At 66.7% G+C, this 20,622-nt stretch overlaps 2 protein-coding genes across 2 annotated transcripts; both read left to right on the top strand.

The window, feature by feature from the left end:
• The first annotated feature begins 756 nt into the window (after positions 1-756).
• Positions 757-1,779, top strand: LOC128826469 (C5a anaphylatoxin chemotactic receptor 1-like). Its single transcript, XM_054009759.1, has one exon. The coding sequence runs from the start codon at positions 757-759 to the stop codon at positions 1,777-1,779; it is 1,023 nt and encodes a 340-aa protein (XP_053865734.1).
• Positions 1,780-3,633: 1,854 nt separating this feature from the next.
• Positions 3,634-16,522, top strand: DHX34 (DExH-box helicase 34). Its single transcript, XM_054009781.1, has 17 exons — positions 3,634-3,682; positions 4,988-5,930; positions 6,471-6,782; positions 8,149-8,409; positions 8,769-8,871; positions 9,056-9,273; positions 10,676-10,850; positions 11,016-11,209; positions 11,538-11,639; positions 11,725-11,955; positions 12,593-12,760; positions 13,176-13,290; positions 13,624-13,730; positions 14,107-14,364; positions 15,153-15,329; positions 15,615-15,744; positions 15,972-16,522. The coding sequence occupies exons 2-17, from the start codon at positions 5,196-5,198 to the stop codon at positions 16,103-16,105; spliced, it is 3,420 nt and encodes a 1,139-aa protein (XP_053865756.1). The 5' UTR covers positions 3,634-3,682; positions 4,988-5,195; the 3' UTR covers positions 16,106-16,522.
• Positions 16,523-20,622: the final 4,100 nt, after the last annotated feature.

Below are 20,622 nucleotides of genomic sequence, written 5' to 3' on the forward strand. Positions count from 1 at the left end.
GAGTAACTCCACCTCTCCAGGCCTCGGCCCCCGGCTGCCGTGTGGGGAGAACGAGCCCTATTCTGTCCGTTTGCATTGCCGGCTCTTTGGGGCAGAGCCTGTCTCTCACTCTGTGTGCAGCCCCTGGCACAACCGGGCCCCAGTCTCAGCTGGGCGCGCTGCGTGTGACTGCGTCAGTCACTCCCCCACCGCTGCAGGCCAGGGTGACGTCAGGGCAGGGCCCCGTCCCATGCCAAGGCAGCGCCCAAGGTGGCAGGAATTAGCCCTTGGAGCGCCACAGAAGGGGGGGGGCATTACTGCACCCACTGGGCCGTGGGCAGAGACTCCTGCAGCAGGGTCCCCCCGGCCGGGATGTGGCTGCGGCATGTACATGGTGTGGGGGGATTTTATCCAGCAGGCAGGAGTCCCGGCTGCGGCTCTGGGTGTCTCTAACCCACAGAGAAATCACGGGGCCTGGAATTGCTGAGCCGGGGGCTGGTTGGTGAAATCATTCACGTGGCCTCGTCGGGCTCTCACGGCTCCTCCACGCGTGGGACCAGCCTCTGGGGGTGCGACACCAGCACGGGAAGGAGCTGCGGTGCCTACCGGGGACCCCTCCGTCCCCCGTCGCCAGGTCTATGCACTGATACAACCAGGCCTGGCTGGCTCCTGCAGCGAGCACCGGGCCTTGGGAGGATGGTGCCATTTCAGAGCAGAAAAGGGAGAGAATTTTATTCAACCCGAATTTGGTTTTCAGGGGACGGATCCTGCAGCAGAATGAACGTCACCGAGTTGTATGATTACTACGATCCTGACTCGTACTCTAACTTCACTGCGCCTGTCTTCCACACGACGGATCTGCAGCTGACCCCAGTCCTGTGGGCGTCTCTGGTTCTCTACTCCCTCGTCTTCCTGCTGGGCGTGCCGGGGAACGCGGCTGTCATCTGGGTGATCGGCTACGGGATGAAGCGCACGGTGAACACCGTCTGGTTCCTCAACCTGGCGGTGGCCGACCTACTATGCTGCCTGGCGCTGCCGTTTCTGGCCGTGCCCGTGGCCCGCGGCAACCGCTGGGAGCTGGGTGACTTCGCCTGCAAGCTGCTCCCATCCCTCACCATCCTGAACATGTTTGCCAGCGTCCTGCTCCTGACGGCCATCAGCGTGGACCGCTGCGCCCTGGTGACCAGGCCCGTCTGGTGCCAGAACCACCGCACGACCCGGGTGGCCTGGGGCGTGAGTGGGGCAGCCTGGCTCCTGGCTCTGCTCATGACCCTCCCAACCTTCATCTTCCGGAAGACGCACGCCGAAGCGTTCTCAGACAAAGTGATGTGTGTCCTGGAGTACGCTCAAGTGTCCAGTTACCAGACCGCCGTTGAGGTGTCCGTCGCTTCCTTCCGCTTCGCCGCCGGCTTCCTGGTCCCCTTCGTGGTGATCGCCACCTGCTACGGCCTGGTCCTGGCCCGTGTCCAGGGTAGCTGCTTGGTCCGATGGCACAGGCCCACGGTGGTCGTGCTGGTAGTGATCGTCGGCTTCTTTGCCTGCTGGCTGCCCTACCACGTGGTGGGGCTGATCCTGGCCGCCCACGCCCCCAGTGCCCGTCTGTACAAGCTGGCAGATGCCACCCAGCCCCTCGTCGTCAGCCTGGCCTACGTCAACAGCTGCCTCAACCCCATCATCTACGTGGGGATGAGCCGGGGCTTCCTGCAAAGCCGCCTGGCTGACATCCTCCAGGAGGAGGAGGCAGACCTAGGGGATGAGGCCCAGGCTCAGCTCACCTCCACAAGCAGCGGGCAGGTTTAGGTCCATGGGGGTCCCCCAGCTCGGGCGGGACAAGGAGAGCAGGGGACTGGACTGGACTGAGCAGGCGAGATGCTCGCACCCCGGCTGCTGTGCACTGTGGGATGCTGAGATGCCGTGCCCTGCGGGTACCACATCTGTGCCTTGCGTGGTCGCTGAAGGAGTCTCTGCAGAGTCGGCTGGAGGGGGCATCCTGCAGCCCCTCAGCGAAGGGGCTAGCGCCGTATTACCACTGAACTGCTCCGACTGGAAGCTCTGGGGGCAGGGACTGTCTCTGTTCTGCGTGTGTACGGCCCCGCTGCAATACAGATCATCCATAAATCACAGCCTTGTGGCGATCCCTCTCCTGCCGCCTTCCTTGGCTGGCCTGTGGGAGCCGGAGCATAGGGCTGCGTGTGCCCGGCCCCGATCCCTGCCCCAGCAGAGGTGGGCAAACTACAGGCCTGCGGGACCCTCCTGCCTGGCCTCTGAGCTCCTGGCCTGGGAGGCTGGCCCTGGCCCCTCCCCTGCTGTTCCCCCTGCCCCACAGCCTCAGCTCACCGCGCTGCGGGCGCAATGCTCTGGGTGGTGGGGCTGTGAGCTCCTGGGGCAGCACAGCTGCAGAGCCCGGCCTGACCCGGTCTCTGTGCTACGTGGTGGCGTGGCTGATGCCGGGCGGCGCAGCTGCCTGTCCTGGTGCTCTGGGCGGCGCGGCGGTAGCACCGCCAGCCACCAGTGCTCCAGGCAGCGCGGTAAGGGGGCAGGGAGCAGGGGCGGGGGTGTTGGACAGAGGGCAGGGGAGTTCGGAGGGGGTGGATGGGGGCGGTCAGAGGGCGGGGAACAGGGTTGAATGGGGGCAGGGGTCCCCGGGGGGCAGTCAGGAAGGAGAGGGGGGATTGGATGGGGCGGCGGGGGGGGCAGTCAGGAGCGGGGGTTCCGGGGGTGGTCAGGGAACAGGGAGTGGTGGATGGGGCAGGGGTCCCAGGGGGGCCGTCAGGGGACAGGGAACGGAGGGGTTGGATGGGGCAGGAGTCCCGGGGGAGCTGTCCCAGGGGACGAGAAGCAGGGGGGGGGTCAGATAGGGGGCGGGGGCTGGACCACGCCTGGCTGTTTGGGGAGGCACAGCCTCCCCTAACCGGGCCTTCATACAATTTCAGAAACCCGATGTGGCCCTCAGGCTCCTGCCCTAAAGCCTCGGCTCTCAGGGGGAGTGTGATTCTGGTTGGAAGCTGGAAGCAAAGCCGGGCACTTGGCTGCAAGCGGATGAAGGGTGCCCCTGTCCCGGGGGCAGTGGGACCCCCAGAACCCTACAGCCCCCAACCCCCAGCTCTGTGCCCTGCAGCCCTGATGGGCGGGGGGGGGGTGCACTGGTCCCCTGCAGGGAGGGGATCCCCGAGCCCCCCAATGCAGCGGGGGGGGGGGGGTGTACCGGCCCCGGCCGGGAGGGGATCCCCAAGCCCCCCAATGCAGCGGGGGGGGGGGTGCACCAGCCCCGGCCGGGAGGGGATCCCCGAGCCCCCCAATGCAGCGGGGGGGGGTGCACAAGCCCCGGCCGGGAGGGGATCCCCGAGCCCCCCAATGCAGCGGGGGGGGTGCACCGGCCCCGGCCGGGAGGGGATCCCCGAGCCCCCCAATGCAGCGGGGGGGGGGTGCACCGGCCCCGGCCGGGAGGGGATCCCCGAGCCCCCCAATGCAGCGGGGGGGGTGCCCCAGGAGGGGATCCCCGAGCCCCCCAATGCAGAGGGGGGCGGTGCACCGGGAGGGGATCCCCGAGCCCCCCAATGCAGCGGGGGGGGGGTGCACCGGGGCTCGGGCCGGGCTGGGGCGGCCCCCGGCGGCCGCTGCGGGAAGGACACGGGGCGGGACCGGGGCCGGAGGCGGCGCTTCCCGGTGGCTGCGGCCTGCGAGGCCCGGGCGGGCCGGAGCGGTGAGAGCGGGGCCGGGGGGCACGTGGGGGGGCGCGGGGGGCACAGAGCTAGTGGGGGGGTACAGGGGGGTCTGGGGTCCACAGGGGCGGGGGAGGGGGTCTGGGGACACGGGTCGGGGGGCCCATAGGGGAATGGAGGGCGGAGGGATAGCAGGGGGGTTGGGGGGGCCCATAGGGGAATGGAGGGGGGAGGGATAGCAGGGGGGTTGGGGGGGCCCATAGGGGAATGGAGGGCGGAGGGATAGCAGGGGGGTTGGGGGGGCCCATAGGGGAATGGAGGGGGGAAGGATAGCAGGGGGGTTGAGGGGTCCCATAGGGGAATGGAGGGGGGAAGGATAGCAGGGGGGTTGGGGGGGCCCATAGGGGAATGGAGGGCGGAGGGATAGCAGGGGGGTTGGGGGGTCCCATAGGGGAATGGAGGGGGGAGGGATAGCAGGGGGTTTGGGGGGGCCCATAGGGGAATGGAGGGGGGAAGGATAGCAGGGGGGTTGAGGGGTCCCATAGGGGAATGGAGGGGGGAAGGATAGCAGGGGGGTTGGGGGGTCCCATAGGGGAATGGAGGGGGGAGGGATAGCAGGGGGTTTGGGGGGTCCCATAGGGGAATGGAGGGGGGAGGGATAGCAGGGGGGTTTGGGGGGGCCCATAGGGGAATGGAGGGGGGAAGGATAGCAGGGGGGTTGGGGGGGCCCATAGGGGAATGGAGGGCGGAGGGATAGCAGGGGGGTTGGGGGGGCCCATAGGGGAATGGAGGGGGGAGGGATAGCAGGGGGTTTGGGGAGGCCCATAGGGGAATGGAGGGGGGAAGGATAGCAGAGGGTTTGGGGAGGCCCATAGGGGAATGGAGGGCGGAGGGATAGCAGGGGGTTCGGGGGGCCCATAGGGGAATGGAGGGTGGAGGGATAGAAGAGGGTTTGGGAGGGCCCATAGGGGAATGGAGGGGGGAAGGATAGCAGGGGGGGTTGGGGGGGTCCATAGGGGAATGGAGGGTGCAGGGATAGCACGGGGTTCGGGGGGCCATAGGGGAATGGAGGTGGGTCTGTGGGAGGATAGCAGGGGGCTCGGGGGGGTCACACGGGGTCACACAGAGGGGCCGTGGGGGGATGCCGGGTTAGCTCCTTGGGGGGGTGGGAGAGGGAAGGTGCCCTCTGGTGCCAGGGGATGGATCAGGCCCAGGGAGGCTTTTGGGTTCAATCCCCCATGCCTGGCACAGGGTTCCCGGCCCGTCGCCCAGCGGGCCTGGGGCTCACGCTCTTCCAGAGCAAGTTCTCGTCCTTACACATCCTTTTCTGCCCCCCAACCCCCCAGGCACTGGGGAGACCAGCCTTGTGTGGGACCCCCTGCAGCTGGGCCAGGTGGGGTGAGGCGCCCCCAGAGATCCAGCTGTTTCCTCCCTGCAGTCTTCTCCGGATTTCTAACCCTCTCACCCCCGTGGGTGCCGCGGATCCAGATTCCCGCTCCCTGTCTCTGCCGAGAAGTGGGAGGTCGTTGCCTGGGGTGACCCAAGGGGGCAGAGATGCCATCGTCGGAGAAGGAGCGCAGGGCCCAAAGGCGAAGCAGAGACCCCTCCCCGTCCCGGGGGCACCAGGGCGGGCGCTGGGACTGGAGCTGCCCCGAGACGCGGCACCGGCTGGAGGAGCTGTATTTCCGGGAGCAGGATTACATCCGGGCGGGCTCTGAGGACAGCCGCCAGTTCTGGGCCTTCTTCGAGCGGCTCCAGCGCTTCCAGACCCTGAAGGCTGAGGGGGATCCGGCGCTGCGGGCACCCCCGGCCCGGGCTGACCCCTCTGCCGTCCCTGGGCTGGCTGGCCTCCCGCAGGAGTACGATCCGCGTTACCGGATCAACCTGTCGGTGCTGAGCGGGGATGTGGAGGGGCTGGCGCGGGGCAGGAGCGGGGGTCTGCGGCGGGGCCCCGGGGTGCCGGCCGAGCGGCTCTCCCAGTTCCGCGCCGCCCTGCTGCATTACCTGGACTTCACCCAGAAGCAAAGCTTTGGCAAGCTGGCCAAGCTGCAGCGGGAGCGGGCGGCCCTGCCCATTGCCCAGTACCGCGACCGGCTGCTGCGGGCCGTGGCCCAGAACCAGGTGGTGGTGGTAGCCGGCGACACGGGCTGTGGCAAGTCCACACAGGTCCCCCAGTACCTGCTGGCGGCTGGGTACAGTCACGTGGCCTGCACCCAGCCACGCCGCATCGCCTGCATCTCGCTGGCCAAGCGGGTGGGCTTTGAGAGCCTGCACCAGTATGGGGCTGAGGTGAGTGGGGCTGAGACCGAGGGCGGCCCAGGACTCCGACGGGGTCTGTGCCAGGCTGGGGGAATTAGTAGCCAGTTTTGTAGATCAGACAGGGAGGACGTGAGATCTGCTGTGCCCCCCACCCCCTGGCCAGGAGTCCTGGTTAAACCCTGTGGGGGTCCCAGATGAACGGACCCCATGTGACCTCTCGCTGTTCTCCCTTAGCCCTGCTGCCTGGGGGCGTGGGTGAGACTGTATGCAGGGAATAGGGGCTGGGCCATGCCTTGGGGGTACAAAGAGCCCTGGGATCTAGGCTGTGCCCTCCCACCCCCCATGGGGTCTAGGCTGAGCCCTGGGAGTAGGCAGTGCCTGGGGGTTTGGGCCAAGCCCCTAGGGCTCTGGGTCAGTCATCAGGGGCCTCTCTCAGGGCAGCCCCATGCATTTCAGCACCAGCTGTCTGGGGTGAGCACCATGATCCCTCCTTGCTGGCCCTCTGCCCCTGGCTGGCGGGTGCTGGGGTCACCCCCACCCCCCGCTGACTGCCTGCCCTTGCTCCCCCAGGTGGGATACCAGATCCGCTTCGAGAGCACTCGCTCCCCGGCCACCAAGATCGTCTTCCTGACGGAGGGGCTGCTGCTGCGGCAGGTGCAGCGCGAGCCGGCGCTGCCCGGGTACCAGGTGCTGATTGCCGACGAGGTGCACGAGCGGCACCTGCATAGCGACTTCCTGCTGGGTGTGCTGCGCCGCCTGCTGCCCGCCCGCCCCGACCTCAAGCTGGTGCTCATGTCGGCCACCATCAACATCCGCCTCTTCGCGGGGTACTTCGGGGGCGCCCCCGTGGTGCAGGTGCCCGGGCGGCTCTTCCCCATCACGGTGAGAGCACAGGGGTTGGGCATGGATGGGAACTTGGGGAGCCTCTCGCTGTACCCCTACTGCATCCTTGGGGATCCCTCGCCCGGCGCTGAGATGCAGCCACCTCTGGGGTGGGGCACGGGGGCTGTGTGTACAGCAGTGGTCACCAACCGATCTATTGCGATCGACGGGTCGATCCTAGAGGATCTCCCTGTCGATCGCGATCTCCAGCGGCACAGCAGGGCTGCCGCTAAGACAGACTCCCTGCCTGCCCCAGCCCTGTGCTGCTCCTGGAAGCAGCCAGCGCGGCCCCGTGACCAGGGGGGAAAGGGAGGTCTCCCTCCGCTTGCTGCTCCTGCCTGACAGCACCGGCCCCGCAGCTGCCATTGGCTGGGAACGAGGAGCTGTGGCCAATGGGAGCTGTGGGGGCGGTGCTTGCAGAGAGGGGCAACGTGCGGAGACATGTGCCTCCCCACCCCCACCCCCACCCCCACCCCCCGACACCAGGCTGGGAACCTGTCTTAGCGGCAGCCACGCTGCGCTGCCGACCGGGAGTCATCGGAGGTAAGTGCTGTCCGGCTGGAGGCTGCACCTCAATCCTGAACCCCTCCCGGAGCCAGCACCCCAAATCCCCTCTGGCACCCCAAGCCCCAGCCCTGACCCCCCTTCCAGAGCCAGCACCCCCACCCCCTCCTGCACCCCAACACTCTGCCCCAGCCCGGAGCCCCCTCCTGCACCCCTGCCCCAGGCTCAGCCCAGAGCCCCCTCCCACACTGCAAACCCCTCGGCCCCAGCCCAGAGCCCGCACCCCCTCCCGAACCCCAGCCTGGTGAAAGTGAGTGCGGGTGGAGGAAAGCAAGTGACGTGTGTGTGTGTGTGTGTGTGTGTGTGTGTGTGGAGTGAGTGGAGTGAGTGGGGTGGGGCTTTGGGGAAGGGGCGGGGCCTCAGGGAAGGGGCAGGGTAGAGCCTGGGTTGCCCTTAAATTCAAAAAGTGATCTTGGGCATAAAAAGGTTGGAGTCCACTGGTTTACAGGGATCCCTCGCCTGGTGCTGAGACGCGGCCACTTCTGGGGTGGGGCACGGGGGCTGTGTGTATAGGGATCCCTTGCCTGGTGCTGAGATGCAGCTGTGTCTGTACACAGGTGGATTAGAACCCAGGAGTCCTGGCTTCCCAGCCCCCCTGGTTCTAACCCCCTGGACCTCACTCCCCTCCCGTAGTGGGGGTAGAACCCAGGAGTCCTGACTCCCGTGGCTAAGCCACGCCCCTCTCCCTGCACCTCCAGCCTGCTGGGAAGATGAGGGTGGTGTCCCTGCGGGGCCGGCTCTCGGGCTGCCCAGCGTAGGGCGCTCTCTCTGCCCTTTAGCCACGGCATCTCTGCTTGCGCAGGTCGTCTACCAGCCCATCCCTCAGGAGGAGGCGGCAGCGAGCGGGAAGCCGGAGCGGCTGGACCCCCGGCCCTACCTGCGGGTGCTGCAGGCCATCGACCACAAGTACCCGCCCGAGGAGCGGGGCGACCTGCTCGTCTTCCTGAGCGGGGTGGCGGAGATTGGCGCCGTGCTGGAGGCGGCCCAGGCCTATGCCACCCACACCCAGCGCTGGGTGGTGCTGCCCCTACACAGCACCCTCTCCATTGCCGAGCAGGACAAGGTGGGTCTGGCGGCGGGGCAGGGGCCAGGGCCTCTGCTGGACTGGGCTGTGTCCCCCCGGTGGGGGAGACGGGCAGGGAGCAGCTGGCAGTGGGGAGCTGGCCTCAGAGATGGGGCTAGGAGGGGAACGTGGCAGAGGAGCTGGGGAGTGGCTGTGGGGGGGAAGAAGGGGGGTGCGTGGGGGCGCTGGGTGGCTGGGGGAGCGGTGCCACGGGGTGGGAGCAACGGTGCATTAGGCAGAAGGCATGTGTCGGGGTGGGGGTGGACAGTGGCTGTGTGTGGGGAAGCAGAGGGGACCAGCAGGGGTGGCAGGGTGTGTCAGGGGCTGACACTCCCCATCTCTTCCTCCCCCCCTACCAGGTGTTTGACATGCCCCCCCCCGGAGTCCGGAAATGCATCGTCTCCACCAACATCGCCGAGACCTCGGTCACCATCGACGGGGTGCGCTTCGTGCTGGATTCTGGTGAGACGCCCGCCCCTTGCTTTGGGAGTGGGGGGCCTGGGCCGGCACCAGCTGGTGGGGTGGGGGCTCCGTTCTCTGGGCCGGCCTGGGACCCCCCTTTGGCCGTGGCTCTGAGCACTGCAGAATGGGGGTGGGCGGGTGCTGGGCGAGGCCGGTGGAGGTTGTCACCTGTCCTGCCCCCCAGGGAAGGTGAAGGAACTCAGCTACGACCCCCAGGCCAAGCTGCAGCGGCTGCAGGAGTTCTGGATCAGCCGGGCCAGCGCTGAGCAGCGGAAGGGACGTGCGGGCCGGACGGGCCCTGGTGTCTGCTACCGGCTCTACGCTGAGTCTGACTATGACGCCTTCGCCCCCTACCCAGTGCCGGAGATCCAGCGCGTGGCGCTCGATGCCCTGGTGCTGCAGGTAGGCAGAGCTGGGGGGGAATCTCCCCCATCCTCAAGCGGGTCTGTCACCCTGGTGGGAGCTGTCCTGCGAAGGGGGAACCTGGGTAGATGCTCTGCTCTGGAGGGGAACTCGCCCCCAGGTCTCCAGCATCACGGGAGCAAGCGCTGGGCCCAGCCCCGGCAGCCCCCAGCCTCTGGGATGCTTCCAGGGGTTGCCCAGGGCCGTGAGGCACCTTTGCTTGAGGAAGGCTTGTTTGTCCCGGCCGGGGGTCAGCTCTGACTCCACGGGCTACAGGCCACACGAGTCCTCCCCTCTCGGCCTGCGTAGGCTCCGCCTTCCTGCAGGGCAGCAGCAGACACCCTCCAACGCCCGAGCCCTCCAAGCGCCACCCTACGGCATCCAGCCCCTGTTCCGCCACTCCCAAAGGAGCAGCACGCCCCAGCTCGTTGAGCCCCCCAGCTCGTCGTCGTCCCCCCCCGGAGCCACCCAGCTCGCCGTGACCCCGGAGCCCCAGCTTGCAGTGACCCCAGGTTGCCGTCCCCCCCTGAGCCCCCCAGCTTGTCGTCCCCCCCGGAGCCCCCCAGCTCGCCGTGACCCCCAGCTTGCAGTGACCCCAGCTCGCCGTCCCCCCCGGAGCCCCCCAGCTCGCCGTCCCCCCGGAGCCCCCCAGCTCGCCGTCCCCCCGGAGCCCCCCAGCTCGCCGTGACCCCCAGAGCCCCCCAGCTTGCCGTCCCCCCCTGAGCCCCCCAGCTCGCCGTGACCCCCAGAGCCCCAGCTCGCCGTGACCCCAGCTCACCATGACCCCCGGAGCCCAGCTCGCAGTGACCCCAGCTCGCCGTGACCCCCGGAGCCCCCCAGCTCGCCGTCGCCCCCAGAGCCCCAGCTCACCATCGCCCCCAGAACCCCAGTTCGCTGTCGCCCCCAGGTCGTCGTCCCCCCCCAGAGCACAGCTCCGTTTAGCACACAGCTGGCAGATCCGTTCAGCATGAGCTGAACGAACAGCCGGTCCATGTCTCCCAGCATGGACCAGCCAGAACGGCTGTGATCCTCCGGTCATACAACGTGCCAGCTGGCTGCTTGCCCCGTGGTGAAGGATCCTGGGTGTCTCTCTGTACCCCAGTTACACCCCCAAAAGTCCTAGCAGGGTCCCCCTGCGGTTTGTGGGTTTCCGTGCAGCACCTGCAGTCTATCAATCCGTCTTTTGCTCAGAGTAAGTGGGTGTCCTTGTGACCCCCCCGATACTCAGCCAGGGTGAGGGAAGCGTCTCTTCTCTCCTGCCTAGCAGGAGCACCTGGATCGCCTTCTGGCCTGCTTGTCTCACACACCTTCCGAACACATTTTTCAGGGCAGATACGCAGCTCCTTGCACGTGACCCATGCGTCTAGGCAAAGGGTTAATCTTCCATTTCTCCACCCCCCAGATGAAGAGCATGGGGCTGGGTGACCCCCGGACCTTCCCCTTTCTGGAGCCACCCCCCCAGTCCAGCCTGGAGACGGCCGTGCGCTACTTGAGGGAGCAGGGGGCGCTGGACGGGGCTGAGAGCCTGACGCCCATCGGGAGCCTGCTGGCCCAGCTGCCCGTGGACGTGGTGATCGGTGAGGTGCCGTGGGGGGCTGGGGAGGTCCTGGCTGGGGACGGGGGGGAGATTGGGGGGGCCAGGGGCATGGAGAGGGACTTTAACCCTTGGGATGGGGGTGGGAGGTGGTTGGCTGCCCCCCCCCCCCCCCCCGTAACGCTCTCCTGCCCCCATCCCCCTGCAGGGAAGATGCTGGTTCTGGGCGCACTCTTCGGGCTGGCTGGGCCGGTGCTCTCTGTGGCGGCAGTGCTGAGCGTGCAGTCCCCGTTCCTGCGCCCCACGCGCACCAACCCCGACTGTGCCACGGCCCGCCGGCCCCTCGAGAGCCCCCACGGCGACCCGCTGACGCTGCTCAACACCTTCAACGAGTGGGTGCAGGTGGGACTGGCTGGCCCTCAGCTCCGCGGGACGTCTGGGGGGGGCAGACCCTTGGGTGGGGTGTGTTGGGGGGTTACATACTGTGAGGGAGCTGTGGGGGGTCTCGGGGAGGAGATCCCCCATGGCGGGAGCTGCGGGGGGGGGGGGTTTGGGGGAGGAGATCCCCCTGGGGGAGCTGGGTGTGGATGTGGGGGGGAGGAGATCCCCCATGGCGGGAGCTGCATGGGAGCATCTGGAGGAGGAGATCCCTGTGGCGAGGGCTGTGGGGTGCAGTAGGATGGCCTCCCGCCCCTGCCGTAATAACCTGAGGCTTTGGTGTGGCCGGCAGGTGAAGTCGGAGCGGGCTGGCGGCTCCCGGAAGTGGTGCCGGCGCCGGGGGCTGGAGGAGCACCGGCTCTACGAGGCAGCCAACCTGCGGCGCCAGTTCCAGGTGGGTGCGCAGCAGGAGAGGGGGCCGGGCGTCCCCCCAGAAGCGCCCCCAGCCCCTCCCCCCCCCTAACCTCCTGTCCCCCCAGGAGCTGCTCCGGGACCACGGTCTGCTGGAGGCTGTGCAGGGGCCCAGGGACAGCTCCGCCCGGCAGAGCCGGCACCGGGAGCGCCGGGAGCTGCACCGGCTGCGGCGGCGGCACGAGGAGACGGAGGGGCGGAAGCGCAAGGTGCTGAAGCTGCGGGAAGGGGAGGCCGGCTCCTCCAGTGACGAGGGCGAAGGCGCCGGCAGGGCCGGGCCGCCTGGCGTCGATATTCAGGTGCGTGGGAGGGGGCCCCAGTGGGGAGAGTGTGGGGCAGAGGCCCCCCCCATCCCACCCCTCACTGGGGCCAGAGCCAGCACCAAGAGCTTTCTCTATGTCTCCCACTGGCTTCCTGCCATGCCCTCCCCCCACCAGCAGGAGGGAGCCCGGACTCCTGGGTTCTGACCTGGCTCTGGGAGGGGAGTGGGGTCTAGTGGGTTAGAGCAGGGGGGTGGGGGCTGGGAGCCAGAACTCCTGGGTTCTGACCTGGCTCTGGGAGGGGAGTGGGGTCTAGTGGGTTAGAGCAGGGGGGTGGGGGCTGGGAGCCAGGACTCCTGGGTTCAGGTCCTGGCCCTGTCTCTGTGACACTGGTTACATCCCCTCCCCTCTCTGCACATCAGTTTCCCTGAGTGTAAGCTGGGGCCATGCCCCGAGGGGCTGTGGGCACCGAGCCGGCTGGTGGAGGGGGTCAGGATTCTGTGGCTACGGCAGTGCCGGCCCCTCCCTGCTGGGAGCCTGGGAGCGTCTGCCCGCAGGGTTTGCCGGATGGGGGCAGTGCTGTCCCTTGCCGTGGGGTGCTCCTAGGTGCTGCCGGGGAGGCCCTGAGCTCCTCTCAGTGCTGCCCCCTCACACCCGTTGCCCCTTCCCTCGGCAGGACGTCAAGTTCAAGCTACGGCACAATGTGGATGAGCTCCAGGCTGCGGCCGGCGCGGCCCTGTCCTCCCACCAGCTTGCCTTGCTCAAGCTGGTGCTGTGCAGGGGTCTCTACCCCCAGCTGGCCGTGCCCGACCAGTACAACAGCTGCCGCAAGGACTCTGACCAGGTGCGCTGACCCCACTCCAGCTCCAGCTCCTGGGGCTCGTCTCAGCTCTGAGGGGGTCTGGGGAGTAGAGCAGGGAGGTGGGGGTCAGGACTTCTGGGTTCTATCCCGGCTCTGGGAGGGGGTAGGGTCTGGTGGTTAGAGCTGGGGGGGGGGGGGGGAGGGGGGGCTGGGAGCCAGGACTCCTGGGTTCTATCCCAGCTCTGGGAGGGGAGTGGGGTCTGGTGAGTAGAGCAGGGCGGGTGGGAGCCAGGACTCCTGGGTTCTATCCCAGCTCTGGGACGGGGTGGGCTCTGGGCTAGAGGTTTGGGACTCTGCAAAAGAGGAAGCCTGTGAGAGCTGTGCCCCAGGCTGGGGTCTCCAGCATCCGTTGCAGTCGCTGGCCCTGGCCCTGACGCCTCATCTGGTCTCCTTGTAGATTTTTCACACCAAGAATAAGCAGGGGATTGTCCTGCACCCGACCTGCGTCTTTGCTGGCAGCCCGGAGCTGCTGCAGGCCACGGAGGAGAAAGCAGAGCCGGGGAGGAGCCGAGGTAGGGAGAAGGACGGGGGGCGGCCCGGTCCCAGCCCCTTGGTGCCCCGACGCAGGGGGAGCTCCCAGTGCAACCCGACCCAGCAAGGGCCCTTCTCACTGCGGCACAGAGCGACTGCGTCCCAGAGAGATGCGGGCACTAGCTGGGGTCATGCAGGGTGTCTGGGTGGGGAGCTGGGGCTGGAAGCCAGGGCCCCTGAAGCCCAGCCCAACCCCCTAGCCTGCTGGCCCCGCTCAGAGCAGTGGGTCTGTGGGCCCTGCCTCCCCCCCTCCCCCGTGGTTGCCCCAGCCCCTGCGCAGGGCTGAGCTGAGCCCCCCTCTTGTGGCTTTGCAGGTTCCCAGGAGGGGCTGAGCAGCCGGCACCAGCTCCTGGCCTTCGTCTCGCTGCTGGAGACCAACAAGCCCTACCTGGTGAACTGCCTGCGGGCACCGGCCCTGCAGGTGGGTGCCTGGCCCTGCCCCCTGGCTCCCCTGGTCCCCTGCCTGGCCCTGCCCCCTGGCTCCCCTGCCTGGCCCCCCACCTAGCCCCCTGCCTGGCCCTGGCCCTGCTCCCTGGCCCCTTGCCTGGCTCCCCTCCCTGGCCCCGGCTCCCCTGCCTGGCCCCGCTGCCCCCTGGATCCCCTGCCCCCTGCTCTACCCCGGCCCCTTGCCCTGTACTGGCTCCCCTCCCTGCCTCCGCGCTTCCCGATGTCACCCCTCTGCCAGTCCTCCCGTCCGTGCCCCCTCCTACTCTCACTCTCTGTGACCCAGACCTCCCCTAGCCGACCATTGCTCTGCCCCCGCCCCCCCACAGTATCTGACTGTTGCTCTCCCCCAGGCTCTCCTGCTGTTCTCCCGTGCCCTGGACACCAGCGCTGACTGCACGCGGCTGGTGGCAGACTCCTGGCTGGAGCTGTGCGTGCCGGACAGCGAGGCCGCCCTGCGTCTGCTCTCCGCAGCCCTGCAGCTCCGCGCTGCCTGGGAGGGGCTCCTCAACCGGCAGCTGGAGGGGCGGCGCGGGGAGCCGGGGCGCGGGCCGGACTCTCGGGAGGTGGCGACGCTGAGGCAGGGGCTGCTGGAGTTCCTGCAGCACGAGGTATCTGCAGCTTCCCCAGTGCAGCCGGGCCAAGGCAGGGTCTGCCCCCGGTCAGCTCGGGCCCTGGAGCCCCCCCATGGAGACCTTTCCACCGAGCTTTGTACCCCTCTGGTCCGCAAGCAGCTCGGAAACATCCTCCCCAGCCTATGGAAGGGGAAACTGAGGTATGGGGCAGGGCCTGCGCAGGCTCATGCCACCAGTGGGGGCACGGCTGGCAGCTCCTTGCCGGGTGTGCACTGTCTGGGACAGCTCTGACCCACACGTCAATATGAGGGGCTGGGGGGCAGCCTGGACACTGGCTGTGACACCCCCCCACACACCAATCCGCACATGGTGTGTTTGCAGGATCTGAGCCCCTCCCCCAGCTGCTCCCCCTGCACTGGCGTGGGTGGGGAGTGCAGGTAGTGGGGTGCCCCAGGGCAGCTCCCCCCTGCGCTGGTGGGGGTGGGGGTGCAAGTAGTGGGGGGCCCCCGGGAAGCTCCCCCCTGCGCTGGTGGGGTAGGGGGTGCAGTTAGTGGGGCAGCCCCAGGCAGTTCCCCCCTGTGCTGATCTGGGTTGGGGGAGTAGGTAGTGGGGGGCCCCAGGGCAGCTCCCCCCAGCGCTGGTGGGGTGGGGGTGCAGGTAGTGGGGTGCCCCCGGGCAGCTCCCCCCGGTGCTGGTGGGGTGGGGGTGTTGTGCAGACCGTGTGCCCAGGACTGCAGCTCTCTCCGGGCAGGGAGGGAGCAGCCGGGCAGGTAGCGGGCGACACGCCCTCGTTCCCCTGGGCTAACCCCCCGGGTCCCCTGCAGGTGCAGTACAGCCTGCGCCGGCTGACGGCGCTGGAGAAGCAGAACCTCTACGTGGGGCCCCAGACGGTGGCGGCCGCACCGGGGCTCCCGGGGCTGTTCCAAGGGGCGGAGATGACACCCGACAAGGAAAAGGGCGGCTACAGGGTGACTGAGTTCCTGACCTACAACTGCCTCACGGTGAGTGCCAGGAGCCCAGGGCTTCCCCCTGGATGGGGACGAGCGGCCTCCAAGGCAGGGTCTCCCTATCCCCCCCCAGCTCCTCTGGCCCATATCGGGGGGCCCCAAGGCAGCCGCTAGGGGTCCCTCACCTTCCCTCCCTGTCCCTCCCCATTCCCGAACTGGGGCCAGCATTCCCCAGGCAGAGGTTCTGGGTCCCACCCCACTCCCTGGATCGGGACCGGCAGCCCCTGAGGCGAAGGCTCCGTGTCCCACCCTGCTCCCCTCCGACTTTGTCCCTTGCAGAGCGACACCGACCTGTACAGCGACTGCCTGCGCAGCTTCTGGACCTGCCCGCACTGCGCCCTCTACATGCCCTTCACCCCCCTGGAGCGCATGGCGCACGAGAGCAGCTGTCGGCCCCAGCCCCAGGAGGGTGAGTCTCTGTTGGGTCCCCGGGGCCGCACTGGGCTAGGACACGGCCTGGGTTCCAGGGCTGGCAGCCCCTGTCTGGTCACCGCGCAGCCCAGCCGGTCTCTGCCCCAGGCGCTGCAGTGGCTGGGGGCCGCCGGCCATGTCGCTCCACGGGGACGGTGCGTCCGAGCCAAGTCACCCCGGGGGTGCTTGGCCTGTCCGGTGACGCCGTTTCCTCTGCTCTTGCAGCTCCCCTGGAAGAGGTCGCTGAGAGTCCAGCCAAAGCCACTGCTCTGCAGAGACCTTATCACTGCGATGCCTGCGAGCGGGACTTCATGTTCACATCCACAGAGATCCTGCGGCACAGAAAGCAACACCAGTGACGGCTGGGGCTGTGTGTCTGGGCCTAGCCCTGATGGGGGCTCTAGTGGTCAGAGTGGGGAGGCTGGAGGCCAGGACTCCTGGGTTCTCTCCCCAGCTCTGGGAGGGCACGTGGTCCTGCCCCTACAAAGCACATGGCAGCCCATCCTAGCTGCGCTGGCTGGACTCGCGGTGCGGGGTCAGGGGTGGGAGCTGAGTCCTTCAGCGTCGCTCCCTCGCTGACTCCCAGGTGGGTTCGTTACGAGTCGGGTTGGCGGGTTCGTTACGGGCAGGCAGAGACCCCCGGCCGTGAGTCTGTCAGGGCGTTGCTCCGGTTGGACTGGGCCTGTCCAGTGGGGCCAGAGGCACTGCTCCCCCTGGCGGGGACATGTCGGGTATGTGTACATGTGTGAATAAATGTCCTTGGCTGAGGAGCGCAACCCCCGAGGTGCGTCGGAATGGGGGGCCTGGGCTGTTCTGGGGTCTCTCTGATACGCGGCAGGCCGGAGGGGGTGGCCCAATAGCCCCTTCTGGCCCCAGCATCTCTGGGTCTGACGGCCCCGGACAGGGAAACTCACCGGTGCTCACAGCCGCTTTGCCCTCTGCGCCGGGGGCTGGAACCCTCGCGTGGGCGACGGGGCAGCCCATACCCGAGCCCTGGCTCAGCGCCCTGCAGCCCCGGGACACCCCCATTCTGCGCCTGGTCTCTGCCACAGCATCGGAATCGATCCGCGCAGGGCAAGCCTGCATCTGACCTGGCCCGGAGTAGGGGTGGCAGTGAGCGAGGGCCTGGGCGGGAGCTGGAGCCAGGGGTGCGATGGGACGCGTGGCAGAGATGGGTGCAGCAGGAAGTCAGCAAGGCTTAGCTGGAGCCAGGGTGTCGGGGGCTAGGAGAGGCCGAGACGGTGCCCAGGTTACAGGCTGAGCGATGAGAGCGAAGGCGTGTGCCTGCGGGTATCTCCGTGGGATAGGCATGTTCACATGGGCAGCGTGCACACTCTGCCCATCTGAGATTGGAGTGTGGACGTATCAGGAGACGGAGGCGCAGCCCAGCCAGTCACTGGCTGAGGGGCTGGCTTCTCTGCCTGCCCAGCCGGAGCTGCTGCCTGGACTTTGCGTGGCCACGGGGTGGCAGCCTCGCTCTGTGTTTGCAGGATTTGCTGGCGCGTTCCCAGCTCCTGCTCCGAGCTGTCCACGCAGGGTGGAGAGACAGGGACCTCCTGTGTTTGTCAGGATCCTCATTAGTGATGGGTCACCTGTTATTTATGACATAGAGGCTTTGACTGAGATCAGGCCCCATTGTGCCGCGCACTGCCCAGACCCCGACCGAGATCGGGGCCCCATCGCGCCGGGCACTGCCCAGATCCCGTCCGAGATCGGGGCCCTGTCGGGCCGGGTGCTGCCCAGATCCCGTCCGAGATCGGGGCCCCGTCGGGCCGGGTGCTGCCCAGACCCCAGCTGAGATTGGGGCCCTGTTGCGCTGGGCGCTGCCCAGATCCCGGCCGAGATTCGGGCCCCGTCGCACCGGGGCCGCGCAGATGCAGAGCAAGAGACAGCCCCTCCCCTGAAGAGCCCATGGTCCCAAGAGCCCTGCAGAATGCACCAGCCAGGAGGGCACAGGGTGCCTGGTGAATCCTGTCCTGTTGGCTCTGCAGGCCTGGGCTGGGGCTCGGGGCTCGCCCTGCTCTCCCCTGACACCACTCCCATGCCTGCTCACTCAGGAGCTTCTTGGGCTGGCCAGCTCCCAAGGGAGGCTCGTGGGGCACAGGGCGTCTGTTCTCCCTAGGAATTGGGGTCTGAGAGGCAGATCCCCTCCCCCATCTCCAGCCCTGAAAACCCTGATGGCCTTGCGTCTAAGCAGCCCCCCCCCCCATTTCCCTGCTCTCCCCTCAGCCCCCTCTCACTTGCTCTGTCCATTGCAGGTTGAGTGTTGCATTGTATAGCACCAGGGCAGAGAGCACAGAGCACCCAGGGCAGGCTCCAGGCACCAGCCCACCAAGCATGTGCTTGGGGCGGTGCCTGGAGGGGGGCAGTGCAGCGGGGCCCCAGCCGGGCTCCCCGCCCTCCCCCCGGTGCTCCGGCCGGTCGGGGAGAGCGGCCCCGGCCGGGCTTGCCGCCCTCCCCCCCGGCGCTTTGGCCGGTCGGGGAGAGCGGAGAGCCCCGGCTGGGCTTGGCGCCCTCCCCTGCCATGCTGGGGGGGTGGGGGGGGGGCGGCGGGTGGCTTTTTTGCCTAGGGCAGCAAAAAAGCCGGCCCTGAGAGCACCCCAGGGTGGGCAGGGCAAAAGGGTGTCGTAAAGGGCACCTCAGATCTATTTCACATTTCACACTGGTGACATTGGGCAGAGAGCACAGCGTAAGGAGCAAATCCAGTGTCTACTGGAAGGGGCGGGCTGGGAGCCAGGACTCCTGGGTTCTATCCCAGCTCTGGGAGGGGAGTGGGGGCTAGTGGGTAGAGCAGGGACTGGCCCACACCACTGTTTACCCAAAAGTTATCTGAATTAATTTGCTCCTTTGGCCTTTCAAAGCTGTGAATTCACAGACCCTCCCAGGGCTGACGCACTCCCTTGACTGTAGTTTTTGAAGGTCCCTTTTAAGACAACAACCACTGCTCCTCCCATCTACATGCTGCTCCGGGCTGTTTCCAAGAGCTGCAACGCTTTGTTATTTCTCCTTGCATCACTTTAAGGGTTTCAGATCCTCCTAATTCAGGATTAACAGCCAGATGTGTTGATTACTACAATGACAGGGGAAAGTGGCCCATACATTGTTAATAGCCTGCTTTATGAAGAACTGAAGGTGTTGGGGTATCATGCAGACCCAAGGCTCCCTGGAGCAGTGCGGCTTACTGGCCTGGCTCCGAGTTTGCAATATGAAAGAGGGCATGATCGCAGATTCATAAATGGCTGGCAGGGGGTTTGTACCAGTGGCATGTAGCCAGGGGCTGGAACGATGGAATTAATTCAGACTGGTCCTTTGGACAAAGCATCACTCAAGGCGGGGGATGGGGAGAGAATGCTTTATGCAGAGGGGATGAGTTGGTGAGCTTAAAAGTCAGGACTCCTGGGTTCTATCCCCAGATCTGGGCAGGTGTTGGGTCTGTAGCCCTGTCTCGTGGCAGGTTAACACTGGAGGTTTAGGACCCTCTGCTGGCTGGGGAGATGGGGGCTAGTCCTTCAGTGCCCGTAGTTGTGGCTGCTGTGTCCCCCTATGCCTCACAGGTCTCCAGGGAGGTGCCTGCCAGGGGGATGTGTGTGTTGGGGGGAAGCCGGCCCCAATGCCTGGGGGTCACAATGGGGAGATGATCTCTCTCACCCTCCATCCTGCTCATCTCCAGCACCAAATTCAGCCAAAGTTTTAGGCATTCAAGTGTTATTGAATCGCTGAAGCTGTTCCAAACAGCCTATCCCAGCATGGACAGCAAGAGACCCTACCATAAGCAATCACATAAACGAGGCAACCCACGTAACTAGCCCACTCCACTTCAAGAAAAATGCCCCTCTTTAAATGCAGAGGATTCCCCTGGTCAGAGCCGGGTCCCAAACATCCCGGGGGCTTGTCTCTCTTCTTGTGAGTGAAGCTGCCGCATAGGAACAGAGAGCAAATGAATCCGGCGATCGATCTGTAATTGTGTCACATCCTGCCCTGTGCTGGGGAATTAATCGGACTGTCGAGGTTAATGGAATGTCAGTTAATTTCTTAGTGCGCGGTTGCCGGAGCTGCCTGGTAAACGCTTATTGATTTCAACACAATTAAAGATAAACTGAGCACAGGCGGGTCCGGGTGGCATCAATGCCACAATGACACGGAGGAGGAATTGGAGGAGCAAATACTGGCTGGTGTCGGTGCCCCTGAGTGCCCAAGTGGCATCTACAGGCGTTTTCAAAGCGCGATGCAGGGACAGAGCAAGACAGTCTCTGCTCCTCCAAAATGACAAGACAGAACCCTTGTCTCTCTTTCACAGCTGAGGCCCAGAGAGAGAGTGGCAGCCGCATTTGCAAATGAGCGCAGTGCCCTTTCAAGTGGCCACATTGTCCAGAGGTCTCAGCATGCTCGATGCTGCTGCTTTTTGGAGAAACGGGCCCATGGTTCGGTACCTGAAGGGGAGAGGGGCTCTTCTGACTAGCTGCCCCACAGTGGCTGCCCTCGGTCACGCAGCAGGGTAGTTGCAGAGCAGGGATTTGAAGCTGGGTCTCCTGAGATGCCATCCAGTGTTGTGTGCCCAGCTACCCACGCGTCCTGCTTCTGGGTGCATTATAAATACAGCGACAGCTTGGTTAGCCAGCTGCCTGTCTGCGGAGACAGGATGTCCGCTCCGACACTGCTCACTCCCTCGGGGACGGCATCTCCCAGTTTGCGAAGCCAGCAGCTCCTCTGGGCCAGACGAGTTAGATAGTTTAGTCTCTTCAAACAGACTCCCAGCCCCATGCATTGGAGGGCGGTAAAGCGGGGCTGGTGGGTACCTACACATTAAGTACCTACAGACTCAGGCCTCACAGGCTGCTCTCAGACCAGTGTAAATCCGGCGTGACGCTGCTGAAGC

This window comes from Malaclemys terrapin, chromosome 20 (genome assembly GCF_027887155.1).
Source record: "Malaclemys terrapin pileata isolate rMalTer1 chromosome 20, rMalTer1.hap1, whole genome shotgun sequence".
In the NCBI taxonomy this organism is placed as follows: Eukaryota; Metazoa; Chordata; order Testudines; family Emydidae; genus Malaclemys; species Malaclemys terrapin.